We start from the raw sequence: 15,151 nt of genomic DNA on the forward strand, positions 1-15,151 counted from the left end.
CGGTATATCGCTGTTGTTGTGGTTGTATTTGTTGTTGTCGTTTTTTGTGGCACTGAATTTTATTTTATTTTATTTTTTCTCTTTTTTGTACTTCTTTTTTTTTGGGGGGGGGGGGTGAGGTGGTTTGCTTTTTTTATGTAGCTGTTTTCTGTTTCACTTCTCTATCATCATTCTTGTTTCCTCTCCCCCCTCTTATCGCTGCCCCCGTCACAACGTGTGGAGAAAGAAGGGTATAAGATGACCGTCGGAAATGAACGGCAGCAACGTGTTGCTGCGAGTTTTGCCCGCCAGTATTACACACTGATGGTGCAGATGCCGGAAAGATTGCCTTCCTTCTACACCCAAAATGCGTCCTTTAATCACATGGGACACAAGGCAACTGACATCATGGAGATCGAAGATGCCGTATCGAAGCTGTATCCCATGCAGGCTGACGCATCGGTGAAGATTCAAAGTCTGACCACGCAAACAGATGGGGACGGGCACATTCATGTGATGATCAAAGGCTCAATCACAACTCCACCAGGCATGAGCCAGGAATTTATCCATTTGGTGGAACTCATGGAGCATGAGTCGCATCCGGGCAGCTTTGGGATAGTTTCTGACAAGCGCGAAAACACTTTCAGCGAAGAGGCGCCGAGAAGGTGGGCCTTGGAAACACCCCCAATGTTTGCGAAGGAACCTGCACATGGCATCATGGAGCAGATTGAACAACCGGTCTCAACGACGGAACTGGCGAAAATAGAGAATGCCACAACAAAGAAGGATGTGGAGAAACTGGAGAGGGCGGAGTCACTTGCCTCCGCAAAGGTTGCATCTCCAGTTCCTGCCGCCGGTACAACTGTTTCTACGACGAGTCAGTCCCAGTCATCCAAAGATGTAGAGAAGACAACAGACAAGGCGGATCCATCTGTCCCCGCCACAACTACGGAGGTGAAGAGGCCCAAAAGCTTTGCAGAGGCTATCATGATGTCCAAACGTGTTGGACCTTCACAGGGACAAACGACACTGCTTACGGTGCTGGCAAGGGAGAGCAGGGAACCAACAGCTTTGACTCCAGCGAAGGAGAAAAAAAAGGCGGTGGCTCGTCCAGTGGAAAAAAACGGCACGAAAACTGTTCCCAAGAACGGTGTGAATAAGAGGACGGCTGGGACATCAGTGCCAGCTAACGATGGAAAGAAGAACGGGAAGACATTGGCTACAGGCAGCAACAGGAAAAGCAACAACAGCAACGAAGTCAATAATAAACGGAAAGACGCAGATGGCCGTGCATTGAGCCGTTTTGTGGTATTTTACGATATCATTGTAAAGGGTCTTCCCACGGACGCAACAGAACAGACAGTCCGTGATATTGTGGATCCCACTGCACCAACTAAGCTTGTCAAGGTACTTTCACGAACCGATAAAAAAGACCCAAATGTCATGCGCACCTTTGCATTTGTTCAACTGGACCACAACGCCATTAAGGAAGCTGGTGATGACGTCAAGGCGGCAGTAGCCAAGGTTTTGGCAGCTCATAAGGGAAAAAAGAGTGTGGCTGGTCATCGTATTCAGATTGACGAGGTTCGCGAGAAGTATACGGCCGCGCCTAATGATGTGGCAGTGGATGTATCTGCGTGAAAATGTCTTTGTGCGATATGTGAATTTTGAGAGAAAAACGAATAATACACACAAACACATTACACCCAAGAGGAAGGGTAAAACGCTCTTTGTTTTTTCACAAAATTACACACAATTACACATTCACATTGCACCATGTAATAAATGGAAGAGCTTCATTTTTGCTGCCTGCAAACATATATGTATGATGTTGTACGTGGCGTTTTTGGGTTTCCTTTTTTTCCTATTTAGAATCCTTTGCTGTTCTTTTTTTTTTTTTTTTTTGTGTTTTCTGTTTTGTTGTTGTCATTGTTGTTGGTTTTCTTTCCGTGCAACATATTTGTCCATATCGTTTGAATTTTTGTCTGCGGAAAGAACGGTTTCCTTTTTTTTTTTTTTTTTACCGAGCCCACCTGTCCTACTGTTTTTGTGTGAAGTTGGTGACTTTCTTGAGGTGAGACGCCCTCATTGCCACAGAGGGGTGGTCTGATGCCAATGCGGAGGATATGAAGGGGAGGGGAGTGAACTGACAAGAAGGGCAATCTGTCCGCCTGCGTAGGGTAGGGCGGGGGGGAATATATATATATTAATATATCTGTGTGTCTTTGAGACTATTTAGGCGTAAAACTAAATGTATTATTTAATAATAATAATATTAATAATAATAATAATTTATAAAAGGAAACGACGGCTATGTTATAAATACATGTAAGGGGGGAAAAAAGTTAAATTGTGTGAGGAAGAGGCGGATATTTGCGGTAATGTTTGAGGAAATTAGAGCGTATCCGCTGGCAGTGCTTCAAAGACATTTCAACCTCTTTTCTACGCCTTTTTTTTTTTTTTCCTCAATCTGTGTTTTTGGAGGGGAGGAGGCCCACCATTCGCAACGATATAATACATATTTATGTCTCTGCGTCTGCGTCTGCGTCTGCGTCTGCGTGTGTGTGTGTGTGTCATGCGCCCCCTCTCACTCTTTACGAATGTGTGGATGATGAGACAGTGCGGCAGAAAACATTAGACATCAATCAAGAGACTCACCCACAACTGCGGCAGAAAAAAAGGGGGAAAAAATAAAAAGAAAAGAGAAGCGAAAGGATCGGTAAAAATAACAATAGAAACGTCGATAAGGAGAAGGAAGGAAAAACAAAACAAAAGAAAAGAAAAGAAAACGGGCAAATTCCGTAAGGAACAGAAAAAAAATAATAAATAATAATAATGAAACGAAAAATAAAAATAAAAAGAGGGGGGTTATTAACGGGAGTTGGGAAGGAAACGGGGAAGAGGAGAGGAGCAATGAAAGAAAATGTGGTGTTCTACGGGACTTTTTCTTTTGTTGTTGTCGTTGTTCTTCTTCTTCTTATCTCTGCGGACGTGCGACTGGTGATGTGAAGGCCAGAGAAAAGATGGATAGATGAAACGCGAAGGTGCAGAGACCCACGTGGCAGAGAGAGTGGATGTGGGAATTTTCAGACTTGAGGGGATGATGGAGTAAATTAGGAGCCTGCCCGGTGAGTGTTCGAGTTGGTGCTGGTTTATTTTATTATTATTATTATTATTTATTTTTTTATTTTATTATTATTATTATTTTTTTTTTTTCATGGTCCCTTTCATTTCTTTTCTGTTAGCTTCCCCTCTGCTGTTTATTCCCGTCTCTTCACGCAGTTGAGGATACTGGCGGGTGTTACTTTTCGGTATATATTTGTTTTTCGATCTTCTTGCCCCCCTTCGTTCAGTGAAAGGGGGACGCAAGTGGGGATGAGTGAAGGGGTGGGGACAAACCAGACACACACGAACACGTAGTGTGGGGCCAGTGTTGGGAAACGGGGCGCGGGCACTGTTATTATTATCATCATTATCATAATCAAATTCATTATGACTGTAATTGTTGTTGTTGTTGTTTCTAATCAGAGCACCCTAAGAGCAGGGCACCATGCATAAAGGGGGAAAAAACGAGGAGCTGGAAAGAGCGTGCAAGTATGCATACATGTGTACGCGTATTTGCATGTTTGTGCGTGTGTGCGTGTTTCCGTGTGCAGGAATTCAGTAAGGTGGAAGACGCGGGGAAAAAAGGGCGGGGAGGGCGGCACACACCCGCAACACTGGGAAAGAAAAGAAGGGTTTTTAAGAAAAATTAAATTAAAAATCAATGGAAAGACGTAAAGGACTCTTTAGAAAAAAAAAAAAAGAAAGGATGCATCTCAAGTATAAATGACTATTTTGTGCCTCCCCCGAAGGATGTGTCTGAGCTGGAGCATTGCGGTTGGCAAACAAACCCACCTGTTTAACCCTTGTTTTTTTTTTGTGTGTGTGTGTATGTGTGTGCGTGTGTCCGTTTTTTCCCGTCTTTATTCATTTTTGTATTCTTGCATTTATGGATTGCAGCAATTGAAGTATTTTATTTTATTTTATTTTTTTGTTTTATTTTTTATTTTTTATTTTTTATTTTTATTTTTTTATTTGTGTGTCGTTAGGAGGGCTCTGGAAGTTACATCTATACACTTACGTATATCCCGGGGAAGTCTGCGGGGCAAATACTGGGCCTGCATGCGTGAATGCTGAATTCCTCCCGGAGGCTTTTTTTAGTGGCGTTTCTTCCACGCGTGGTCATCCTCGGCGTGACGGGTGGCATCGGAAGCGGAAAGTCCGTGCGATGCACTCACTTGCTGAGGTTGGCGCAGTCACGTGCACGGCAGCCCATATATTCTTTTACGGCTCACACCATCAGTGCCGACAAAATAGGTCATGATATTTATTCTCCAGGAAAGCCGTGCTACTACGATGTGATTGACGCATTCGGAAAAGGAATTCTGCACGATGCGAAGTCGGAGGAGATGTCAGGCACTTCACATTCCTCCCACAGCGAGCCATTCATTGACCGAAAGAAACTCGGCGGTCGCGTGTTCTCAGAGCCACATTCAGAAGAATTACGGAAACTCGACAATATGTGTTGGCCGCACATCCATGAGGCAGTTGAAAAGGAAATTGAATTTATGTCGAGGGATGCAATTTCCAAAAACAAATCTGTGCTTTTAATTATACTGGAAGCCGCACTTCTCACGGAAAGCAGTCTGCTTTCACTCTGTGACGATGTGTGGATCATGACTTGTGCCAAGGGCGTTGCGGTACGGCGTGTGATGGATCGTAATGACTTGACGGAGGCGCAGGCGGAGGCCCGCGTTGAAAGTCAGGGTAGTGTCGAAAAGAAATTGGATTTTCTCAAGAACATAAAGTTCAAGGGTGAGGTGTTGGTATTTGACACGACGAACGATTCCTTGGAGGAGGGACTAAAACGCGTCACAATTGCCTTTGACGAGTACTGGTGTCGGAAGTTGGAGCCGTTGCAGAAGGACCCGGATGAGGAAAGCAGCCCGTGGTAGCGCAGCTGGAGCGGACAGATCATGTAGTGAAGGATAACAGATGCATGGCTTTATGCAAGTAACGCGAGTTAAATCGTGACGAATTTCATTATCATTATTTTATTTTTATTATTGTTTTGCGAATATGAAAAAAAAAAAAAATTAAAAGAAAAAAGAAAAAAGAGGTTTCAAAGCAAATATTCGTGCTATCTATCTATGTAGATTGATTGATGTATGCACAGGTTGTAGTTCTATCTTTTTCAGCTTTTAGCTATGGTGTCTGTTAAGCAAAAACAGTAGCGAAAACTGTTACATTTCTCAAGTTCTTTTTGTCTTTTGTGAATGCGCCTTGTTGCATTGTTTTTTTGTTTTTTTTTGTGTGTGTGTGTGTGTGGTTTCCTTTTGTGCGTTGTGTGTGATGATATATATATATATATATATATATTGTTATTATTTTGTCTGAGAGCAACTGTGCGTGTGTGTGGGCATTCATTGCCTCGCGTAGTTTACAAAACTCCCATTACCCCCTTTGATATATATTGTTGTTGTTGTTGTTGTTGGGGGAGGTGGGTCTCTGCTGTCTTGTGTGTATGATTATATATTGTTTATCTTTGTCCTTTTGTCTCTCACATGCAGCGAGGGAGGCGGTACGGTCACCAGCGGCAAAAGAGGGTACGTAGAAACACAAACAAATACCAAAGCATTCGTCCATACAAGAAACCAGTACGGTGGGGGGGTGGGGGGTGGGGAAAAAGGGGAGGGGGCGTCATTCATTTGCTCCGCCAATATGTCAACGATCGAGGAACTGCGGCTTGCGATAGAAGAGGAGAACAGACAGCATCAGCAGACGATGGAGATGATACTGCGGCAACGGGAGACGCTGCAAGGTGTTCTTGAGGAACAAAGGCAATGCTTTCAAGAGCTTATTGCACGGGTGACGAAGTTGCGGGTTTTGAAGGCGGAACTTCTTTCGACGAGTTCGGACGCTGCTGTCCAAGAACTTAAATTTGATACGGGAAGCAAAGGGGTGGACGAACTGCTTTACACCATACAGGACAATCTGGAGGGGACGGCGCTGACAGGCGACACACTACTGAACAAATTCTACAAGGCTGCTCAACAGATTCTGAGGACGTGCACTTCCAATAAGAAATCCGTTTTTTCTAGCGGCAGTTCAGGAATGCGGAGCAGTGACATTGCGTTTGTGACGCGCAACGAAATTCGTGGCACACAACTGTGGGCACAAAAGCACTGCAAGAAATGCTTCACCTGTGATGGGAAGCGATTGAATTTGCAGCCAGGGGAACAGGTGGATGAAAAAAGTGTGGGTCTCGCTCGATTACCGGATCTTAGCAGAATTCCCGGAAAAGATTTTTACAAATCATCCATTCGGTTTTTGAGAAAAATGTCTGGAGAGCGCATGCTTGAAGTTTTTCGTTTCTCGGCGGTTGTGGCCATGCGAGGTAAAAATGGGATTCGTATCACAGATTCTTTTGCGACTGCCAAGAGAGTGACAGATGTTATTACGGCGTGGGTTAAAAAGGCATTGGCCACCGCGGAGGAAGAGGCAAAAAAGGCACCATGGAATGAGGAAGCCACGAAGAATTTGTTACTTTCTGGTGCAGTGGAGGTATTTTTACATTCTTTGGATGCAAATATCTCCGTCACGGTGGCCTCGTCAAACAAAACGCATGTGATGGAGGCAAACTGTACCCCCATGAATTTTACAGTTGCGATCTTGGCACCAACTTACATTCCAACTGTCGCAACACTTCTTGAGCTGCTATCCGATGCTGAGCAGCGTGCATACTTTGCGAAGTATATTGTTCAACCCCTGGCGGAGCGGATTGGTAAATTCCTGGGCATGATTGACGTTGTTACCTTTTACACTCGTGTGGCAATTAACACCGCGGATGCACTCTTTCGCATGACAAAGGCGAAGTGGTTTGCAGACATTCTTGGGAAAGGCTTCCAAAAAAGTGAAAAATCCGTCCCGCAAGAGAAGATGGCGAAGAAGGTGCACGCCGTTTTATTGGCTCTGTCAATATTTGGTACCAGCGTGGAAGTTAATTGTGCGCTCCCACCTCCCGGTGATATAACTGACACCGCTAGCACCAAAAACTTTCTTTTAAATATTGCAGAAAGCTTTCTGAGATTGCTCATTGCACCCAGCCCGTACAGGATTCCGCCAATGAATGATCCAAAGAGCGCTAATTTGATTGTAAGCTTGCTGAGAGCGCCCACCGTTTTTTTGGAAATTCTTAATAGTACCTTTAGTAGTAATCGCCGTCTGCCCTCTACGGCTCGCGTTGGTGTTGTGGATTATCTCGCTTCGCCAAAGGCTAAAATTCGTCATGGCCTGAGGCTCTTTTCAGAGATCATTGTGGATGTATACCGCCCGTACGCCCCGAATACAGGGGTTGTCATTGCGGATGATAATGGCAAGTCTGGGAAGCCAAAGGCCACAGGCTGTACCCCTATTTCAGATATGCCACGTGACATTGTGCGTGCGAATGTAGAAGTGGCAGATTGGGCGGAGTCCCTCATGAAACGGTTGCTGTCGTTTCGAAAAAATTCAACGCTGGAGACAGAGTTGACCCAAGGTGGGAAGGAACTCATACGACGTGTAATGGAGGTGGGCGATGGCACGGTCTTTTCAGCGTTTTTAAAGGACGTGGAGGCGCTGGAGGTGGAAATGGTCAAAATTTTGGATGTGTGCGTGGACGTTTGGTTACCGTTTGGCTCTGGCGCTGTGGATATGATGGATTGCCCAACTGAACTCCTGTACGTTCGCCTGGAATGGAGCCGCCATAACTAGTCGAGGAAAAGAAGGAGATGATGTGTATGCGACACAAGGAAGCTTTGGTCGAACTGCGTTTCCTTTTTTTCTCTTTTTTTTTTTTTTGCTCTTTTTTTTTTTTTTTTATGTCTGATGATTGAGATATATTTTTTTTCTCTTCTCTTTTTCGTTACTGCGGTGAGTTGCCTGTTTTGATACTCTCTAACAGTGAATTGGGCTTGCCGCTCGCAGATGTGGAAATTGTTATTTCCCTTTCCTTGTCCTGTTGTGGCCTTTTTGTTTGTTTGCTTTTTTGTTTTCTTTGCCTTGCGGATACATGGAGCTGCTTGCGAGCGCGTGTTTCTGTTTCTGTGTGTGAGGGGAGGACTGGAGCGTGGACATGCGAGGCAGCGGTCCCACGAAAGAGAAGGCGGCCACAAAAAAGAAAAAAAAAATGAAGAATAAATTCAAAAAGCAAAAAAAAGAAAGAGAGAGACTAATACAAATGTGAGTTACTGACCATATATATATTATTATTATTATCTTCCATTCTTCTTCTTATTTTGCGTCCCACTGTTTGCCATACCAACGATTGTCTCGTCATTGATGTTGCCGCCAGCGGTCTCCGCACACAAATTGGCGATTTACCTCTTTTTTTTTTTTTCTTTTAATGCTTTTGTTGCTGTTGTCTCTATCTTTTTTCCTGCACTTACACATGGAATTTGTTGTTGTTTTTTTTTTTTTTTTTCAGGAAACGATAGTGGGGAGTCATTTGAAGTAACGAGAAGGAAAGGAAGGTGCAGGCGGAAAGCCGGATACAGAGATAAATACAGAGAGGGGTAGAGAAAGAGAGAAATAGAGAGAAACGGAACAGAAGGGGAAGAATATTGCGCGTGTTTCTGTTCCCGTACCTGGACACCAGTCACACACCCTTGTAGAAGCACACACGACGAACTGCCTGTGAACAATAAGGGGTGGAAAGGGGACACAAGGGAAAGGAAGCTCGGCACGAGGGAAACAAACCCACGGCAAAGGAGAATAGCAGCAGGGAGAGATTCCGGTAAAGATTAATGTCGCTCAATCTTGCTGAGGCCGCTGATGAGCGCAGCCAAAGGGAGATGGAAAAATATTTAGTGGAGCGTGTGGCTGGTCAGGGAACATTTGGCACGGTGCAGCTTGCTCGTGAAAAGAACACTGGGGTGAATGTAGCGATTAAAAAGGTCATTCAAGATCCGCGATTTAAAAACCGTGAATTGCAGATCATGCAGGACTTGTCACGCCTTCGTCATCCGAATATTGTACTGTTAAAGAATTATTTTTATACGGTTCTAGGAGATCACCGACACAATGACGTGTATCTCAATGTTGTTATGGAGTTTGTACCGGACACGCTGCACCGTGTATGTCGAGCGTATTATCGTCGTCTTGCGAGTCCACCCATGATATTGGTGAAGGTCTTTATGTATCAACTTTTTGCGGGGTATTGCGTGCCTCCATCTGCCTGCTGTAAATGTTTGTCACCGTGACATCAAGCCGCATAACGTTCTTGTCGATGAGTCTACAGGCGATCTGAAACTGTGTGACTTTGGGAGTGCAAAGAAACTCTCACCATCGGAGCCAAATGTGGCGTACATTTGTTCTCGTTACTACCGTGCCCCGGAACTTATATTTGGAAATCAGTACTACTCCACAGCAGTGGATGTCTGGTCTGTTGGCTGTATTTTTGCGGAGATGTTGTTGGGTGAGCCGATATTTTGCGGTGAGAATACTTCTGGGCAGCTTCGAGAGATTGTAAGAGTCCTTGGGCGTCCCTCAAGGGAAGAATTACACAAGTTAAGCACCAGCAATGTGGAGTTAAATGTACCCACGAATAAATCAACTCCTTGGGAAGACGTCTTTAAGCGCCCACTTCCCGCCGAGGTGTACGATTTATGTGCAAAAATATTTAAATACCTTCCAGAGCAGCGCATAACTCCTCTGGAAGCGATTTGTCATCCATTTTTTGATGAACTTCACGATGCCACGGTGAAGTTGCCGAGCGGCAATGCTTTACCGGCACATTTGTTTACTTTTCTACCGGAGGAAATCAATGAGATGACGGAGGCCCAACGCTCGCAATTGGTCCAGAAGTGAGCAACGGAATACACCGACGGGGTCAAAGAAAAATGACGTGGGGAGAAGGGTCGGTGGACGGAACAATATAGAAATTGGGTGAGTTTAGGTGAGACTCACAAAAAAAAAAAAAAGGAAATGTATCAATGGTGTGGTGAATGCAGAAGTTAATGGATTTGGGGGAGAGGGCAGAGTGCGAGCATTGGGAGGAGCAAAGGAAAGGGCATGAGAGGAAAAAAAAAAAAAAAAAACGAAAAGGAACAGAAATTGATTTCAGAGAAGAAATGAAGCAGAAATAACTGGAGTAAGAAATGGGGAAAAACAAGAGAAAAAAAAAACTTCTTAATCTCGGGCAAAAGGAGGAGAAGAAAAAAGCCTTCATGAATGTGTTCAAGATAACATCCTCTCGTGCTGGCCGGATAGGCGAATGAATGGATATATTGTCTTACCGGTGGGCTTGTGGGTGGCTTTCTGCGTCCTGCGACGCGGGTCATGTCCCCGCACGGGAAGTTAACGGAATGTTCTGAAGGCTGATCCAAGTTAGACTGACCAGCCATCGTGATCTGCACGGTTCCTACACACATGACACTAATGAGTCTGACTTTGCGGGGAAGAACAACGAAAACAACAAAAGCAACAAAAAAAAGGTGTTGTTAAATATATATATATATTGCTTGCCGCTTGGTTTGGAGTAATGAACCCTTTTTTGTTTTTGTTTTTTGGGGCGTATCGTGAAGGAGGCCGTCGTTATGAATGCAGGAGGGAAAAGGATACTGTGTGTTGGCCCGTATCTGGGGGACTTTGCCTAAGGTCAGGGTGCAGTGGTGGATGGAGTCTCAGACAGCAGCACCGTAGCGCCACGTTTTTCGTGTTCTACATGTTGCTGACACGAAAGGAGAATGGGGGGATGCAGGTAAAAATAAAACGAGAATGAAAAAAATATATATTTATTGCTTGAATTTTTTTTTTTATTATTTGGATCAATTTCTTCTGCATTGCAGTTTGCGTTCCACGTTAACGCGAGTGACATATGATGAATGATATATACAGAGAGAGAGAGAGAAGGAAGGAAACTGTGGTATTGTGTTGTGCGTGTGGTCACTGCTGATGCCGTTTTTTTTTTTTTCTGTCTTTTTTTTTTTCTTTTTTTTTGTTGTTGTTGTGTGTGTGTGTGTGACTGAAGGGTTCTTTTTAACGTCTCTCTTGTGTTGTTTAAATTTATATACGCACATTTATATACATACGTATATGTGTGTTTCTGTGTGCCTCTCAGCATGCACTCGGCTAGGTTGATGATGCCTTTCTGGGCTGTTGGTAAAAACCACCTTTCTGGGCAAATGAAACCCCCTCTTTCTTTCTTTTTCTTTTCTTTTTAACCTTTTTTCGTTTGAACTGTGGTGTTGCACAGGCCGTATCGATTTTTTCTGAGCACCTCCATTTTACTTTTGTACTCCCGGACCTTCTTTTTTTTTACTTTTTTTGTACGGCTACTTTTTTTTTTTTTTAATGTACTGAGGATGGAGTTGGACGTGGCCATGGCGGCCGTTAAAAGGAGTCAAAATAAAAACTTAGAAGAGTGACGGAAAAAAAAAATAATAATAATAAATAAATAAATAAGATTGCTTTAACAACTGAAAATAAAAATAATATAAAAAATGGGGGGAAGGAGCAAAAAAAAAAATAAATAAATAGGGAGAGCGCCCTTTTAGATATCACCAGCCGTGAGTACAGGTGTGAAAAGTGTGGTCTTTCTTTGCTTTGGTTCACCTGAGGAGTTGGTTGGTTGGGGAATGAAGAGGGTGAGGGCTGTCTTTCATGTGGGGGAACAGGCGATGTATATTTATTTTCTGTTTGTTTGTTTGTTGTTGTTGTTGTTTTGTCACGTGAACTAACGGGCAATAAAGAAGAATGCTGGCGGTGGTGGTGGGCGCGGGTGTGGCGTGCAGATGTATTGGGGGGAGGTACCGCAAGGAGGAGGAACTCAGAAGGGAGTGGAGTGGAGGGGCGGGGGGGAATTCGAAAAGGCCACACAAAAAAGGGTCATGTGTGGAGTCTGTGGGGTGGTGGTGGGGAAATGAAAAGAGGAACAAATCCACCCGCGCACACCCTTTTGCACACACACACACACACGCACCGAGAGAGAGAGAGAGAAAAAGAGAAGGAAAGGGAGGGAAGAAAGAAAAAAATAAAAGAAAAGAAACAAAAAAAAAAATACTTATTATTTATTTATTTATTTATTTATTTCTGAGGAAGCCATGAAATGAAAATTAAAAAAAGTTCTCTCAAATACTCACGCGACCCTTCCCTATTCTTGTGATTTCTTTTTACAGAACAGATTCGTTGAATACTTTTTTTTTAGCTGTCGGTGGAAAAGTTTGTTTTTGCGTCTTTATTTAGTGTACATGTTAGGTGCGAGCAGAACATCTCTCTTTGAGGCCTCTTTCTTTCCTTCAAACGCTTTTTGTTTGGCACCCTTTCAGATGTTTCTTTTGGAATTTTTTTTTTTTGTAGTGTTTGTGTTCTTCCAACAGAGGTGAACGGTCTGTAGAGGCTCAGATTAATGGGAGTAGGGTTTTTTTTTGTTGCTGCTACCAGAAGAGCGGATCTCTTCAAATCATATGTACATTGCGCCTGTGGTCCATTATTGATGGATGACTTTACTTCATTTATTCATTACTTTTATTTATTTTTGTTCTGATTTTTCTTTTGTCTTATTTTTGCTTTTTTCCTGTTTTTTTCTTTTTTCATTTTGTTGTTGTTGTTCCTCCTAGTCTCTCTCTGCCCCTGTGTGTGTGTGTGTGTGCAGTCCGAGGAAAGGTGGAGAAAGCTAGGGATGCTGTCTTGTAGAGCAGCGCTGCCGATGGGCTTCTTTGACGTCGCTTTGACGACTCACGTGCGGCATCTCTCCGTGCGCACGGAGGACTTCTTCAGTAAGGAGGCAATCAGCCATGCGAGGCGGGTCAGTTGGGCACCGCACACCACAGAGAAGAAACAGGGCGCATTTGCCAAACTGGCACGCTCTAATTTCTCTGATCCACTGCCAGCCGGGTTTACACAGGAGCCGTACTACGAGGAAGAAATTGAGGCACACCGCCTTCATCACAGGCCGGATGTGTACATTTACAAGTACAACGTTTCTCCTACCCACATGTCTCTTCGCGAGTAAAAGGCAATCAAAACCCGGTGGTTTCTGTTTTGCAAATATGAAGCTGTGCCGTGGCGACTGTGTGGTTGTTTCTGCAGGACACACAGAAACAAACATGAAGGGAGGAAAAGGAAGTGAAACATACTTGTGAGTATATATATATACTTGTCGTTTTTTCAAATTACAGTCTTTCTATCGAATATGATTTTCCGACCACTCGCACTGCTGGCCGTTTTTGTTGTTGTTGTTTTTCTTGTTTGCTCTGCCTTTGTGCGATTTCCTCCCGCTCCTCTGCGAGTGCGGAAAGGACCCTGATAAAAAAAAAAAGAAAAAGCTATTACTCATTTGTGCCTATATGCGTTTTCGGCGAGTTCTGGCTCCATTGGTCGCCTCGCCACATCGGTGGAAAACGCCGCGATCACCGCGGGACGAGGAGACGATGGGTGAGAGCGGGGCCATTGAGCCTGACACATCGGAGGCTTGGGTGAAAAATTACGTAGCGCGGGCTGTCCGTGAGGGCCGACAAACAAAAGAGTCGGCAGAATACTTTGAAAGTATCATGAACGACCAAGTGGAGTTCCGTCAGTACATCCAGGAGGCGCGTCGTCTTTTGAACAATCAAGACCCACGCACGCTTACCAAATACCAGCAGAGACACTTTGCAGAGCGCTTATCAAGGCAGATGAGCGGGGTTGCGGCGGAGCGACTGATGCGGGCTCACGCGGAGGAGTCAAATGCACGGCGCCACACTCAAGATGGCACGCCCACGGGTGAGAATTATTGGTTTGAGGCTGGAAACACGCTGGCCTCACCATCCGTTCCAGGGTTTGTGAAGGATGAGGTGATGCGGGAGATGCGTGAGGACCGAAAGAAAAAGAGTGCAGCTTTTCAAGAATCAGAGGAGCTGCAGGCGATGGCGGACAAGGACGAGGCATTCGCAGAACACCTGCGGCTACAACGCCAGCACCTGTTCCGCTCTAACGACGATGTGAATTGAAGAAGAAGTAAGGAGTTGGTCCCAGGATACCATGAATGAACAAGAAATCTAATTATTAACAATAAAAGAGACTGAAGAGTGGTGGTAGGCGCCGTCTGCTTTTTATTTATTTTTTCTCTGTTTTTTTATTTTTCTCTCCTACGAGGGGTAAAGGATCTGCACCAGGACGAGGCGAATCGCGTGTGGAGATTGCAAAAAGAGTAATGAATGTAAGTAGAAGGGAAAAAAGAGTAGAGTCCTTGTATCTAAATGGCTTCTAGGTTGTTGTTGCATTGGCGCTATTTGCTTGACATTCGTTCTCTGACTGTGGTGGTCCTTTTTTTCATGCACTCATTTGCCGTGTATGAATGCGCCATGAAGGGGCATCGAGAAAACAGAGAGGGCTCGCGTAGAACGGGGAATTCATTGACGGATACAAACGATGACGTACTCATTGTGGGGCCCATTTACTCTATTCGGGTTCACTTTCTTCGCCATTGGCCAACAGGCGGAGAAACTCGGGATTGTGAGGCCGTGGCACGTGCTGTTTCGCCAGCGGACGTGTTAATTTTGGCCTTTCCTGAAGGCATTTCCTTGAACCAAACGGAGGTAGTCAAGCATTTTGTTTTGCTGCAACGCTGGCCATGGATCACACCGTGGAGCCCGTCACCCGGCACCGGGTTTAATAGTACGCATTCGCTACCGGAACGAATTTTATCGTTCGCTGAGAGGGAAAGGAGCCCCGTCCCGGTCATATTTCGTCTCCGTGAAATTTCAGCATTTCTGGGAGCGAAATTGACCGCGCCGTTTGTGTACTCTCGCTCAGGCGGTGACTCCATCGCCGCTTGTTTTCTTCTTGAGAAGGAACCTTTACACATTCCTATTCCCTCTGATGGAACTCCGCAAAAAGAAATAATGGCTGACAAAAACACCTCACGCATTCTTGCGATGGCGGCCAACTGGAGTCGCGCACACAACGCCAGCTTCTCACTTTTTATTTCTCCGTGCCGCACGAACCAATTGCATGTATGGGACAAACGCCATTTTCACTTTATGGAAAATACCACCCTATGGTGGGTGTGCGCTGCGTCCGATACATTCATTGAGCTAAATGTTGCAGCAAAGTCGGTCACTGCTATTTCTGAGGTGTAACCACTGTGGGGGAGACGCGAAGGAGTATGCAA

The 15,151-nt window shown here is 44.7% G+C and overlaps 6 protein-coding genes and 1 pseudogene across 6 annotated transcripts, besides 26 other annotated features; all 7 read left to right on the forward strand.

Annotated features, from left to right (window-relative positions):
• Positions 1-15,151: part of a sequence feature (heterozygous, non-Esmeraldo-like haplotype) that runs on past both edges of the window.
• Positions 57-76: a microsatellite.
• Tc00.1047053511277.490 (hypothetical protein, conserved) lies at positions 238-1,620 on the forward strand (the record flags this gene model as incomplete). Its single annotated transcript, XM_816756.1, has 1 exon — positions 238-1,620. The coding sequence occupies one exon, from the start codon at positions 238-240 to the stop codon at positions 1,618-1,620; it is 1,383 nt and encodes a 460-aa protein (XP_821849.1).
• Positions 1,831-1,930: a sequence feature (T-rich).
• Positions 2,174-2,194: a sequence feature (AT_rich).
• Positions 2,241-2,271: a microsatellite.
• Positions 2,503-2,553: a microsatellite.
• Positions 2,725-2,768: a microsatellite.
• Positions 2,792-2,839: a microsatellite.
• Positions 3,132-3,185: a microsatellite.
• Positions 3,433-3,498: a microsatellite.
• Positions 3,900-3,928: a microsatellite.
• Positions 3,993-4,058: a sequence feature (T-rich).
• Positions 4,152-4,976, forward strand: Tc00.1047053511277.500 (hypothetical protein, conserved; the record flags this gene model as incomplete). Its single annotated transcript, XM_816757.1, has 1 exon — positions 4,152-4,976. One exon carries the CDS (start codon positions 4,152-4,154, stop codon positions 4,974-4,976), a length of 825 nt encoding a protein of 274 aa, XP_821850.1.
• Positions 5,104-5,137: a microsatellite.
• Positions 5,377-5,400: a microsatellite.
• Positions 5,495-5,515: a microsatellite.
• On the forward strand, positions 5,743-7,773 carry Tc00.1047053511277.510 (hypothetical protein, conserved; the record flags this gene model as incomplete). The annotated part of the gene is made up of 1 exon (XM_816758.1): positions 5,743-7,773. The coding sequence occupies one exon, from the start codon at positions 5,743-5,745 to the stop codon at positions 7,771-7,773; it is 2,031 nt and encodes a 676-aa protein (XP_821851.1).
• Positions 7,832-7,880: a microsatellite.
• Positions 8,173-8,230: a sequence feature (A-rich).
• Positions 8,256-8,277: a sequence feature (AT_rich).
• Positions 8,805-9,869, forward strand: Tc00.1047053511277.520 (annotated as a pseudogene).
• Positions 10,057-10,113: a sequence feature (GA-rich).
• Positions 10,080-10,184: a sequence feature (A-rich).
• Positions 10,780-10,823: a sequence feature (AT_rich).
• Positions 10,960-10,998: a microsatellite.
• Positions 11,430-11,531: a sequence feature (A-rich).
• Positions 11,983-12,058: a sequence feature (GA-rich).
• Positions 12,065-12,090: a microsatellite.
• Positions 12,512-12,603: a sequence feature (T-rich).
• Tc00.1047053511277.539 (hypothetical protein, conserved) lies at positions 12,680-13,012 on the forward strand (the record flags this gene model as incomplete). Its single annotated transcript, XM_816770.1, has 1 exon — positions 12,680-13,012. One exon carries the CDS (start codon positions 12,680-12,682, stop codon positions 13,010-13,012), a length of 333 nt encoding a protein of 110 aa, XP_821863.1.
• On the forward strand, positions 13,347-13,988 carry Tc00.1047053511277.550 (hypothetical protein, conserved; the record flags this gene model as incomplete). The annotated part of the gene is made up of 1 exon (XM_816759.1): positions 13,347-13,988. The coding sequence occupies one exon, from the start codon at positions 13,347-13,349 to the stop codon at positions 13,986-13,988; it is 642 nt and encodes a 213-aa protein (XP_821852.1).
• On the forward strand, positions 14,238-15,119 carry Tc00.1047053511277.554 (hypothetical protein, conserved; the record flags this gene model as incomplete). Its single annotated transcript, XM_816771.1, has 1 exon — positions 14,238-15,119. One exon carries the CDS (start codon positions 14,238-14,240, stop codon positions 15,117-15,119), a length of 882 nt encoding a protein of 293 aa, XP_821864.1.

Source organism: Trypanosoma cruzi, genomic scaffold (assembly GCF_000209065.1).
Source record: "Trypanosoma cruzi strain CL Brener 1047053517087 genomic scaffold, whole genome shotgun sequence".
Classification (NCBI taxonomy): Eukaryota; Euglenozoa; class Kinetoplastea; order Trypanosomatida; family Trypanosomatidae; genus Trypanosoma; species Trypanosoma cruzi.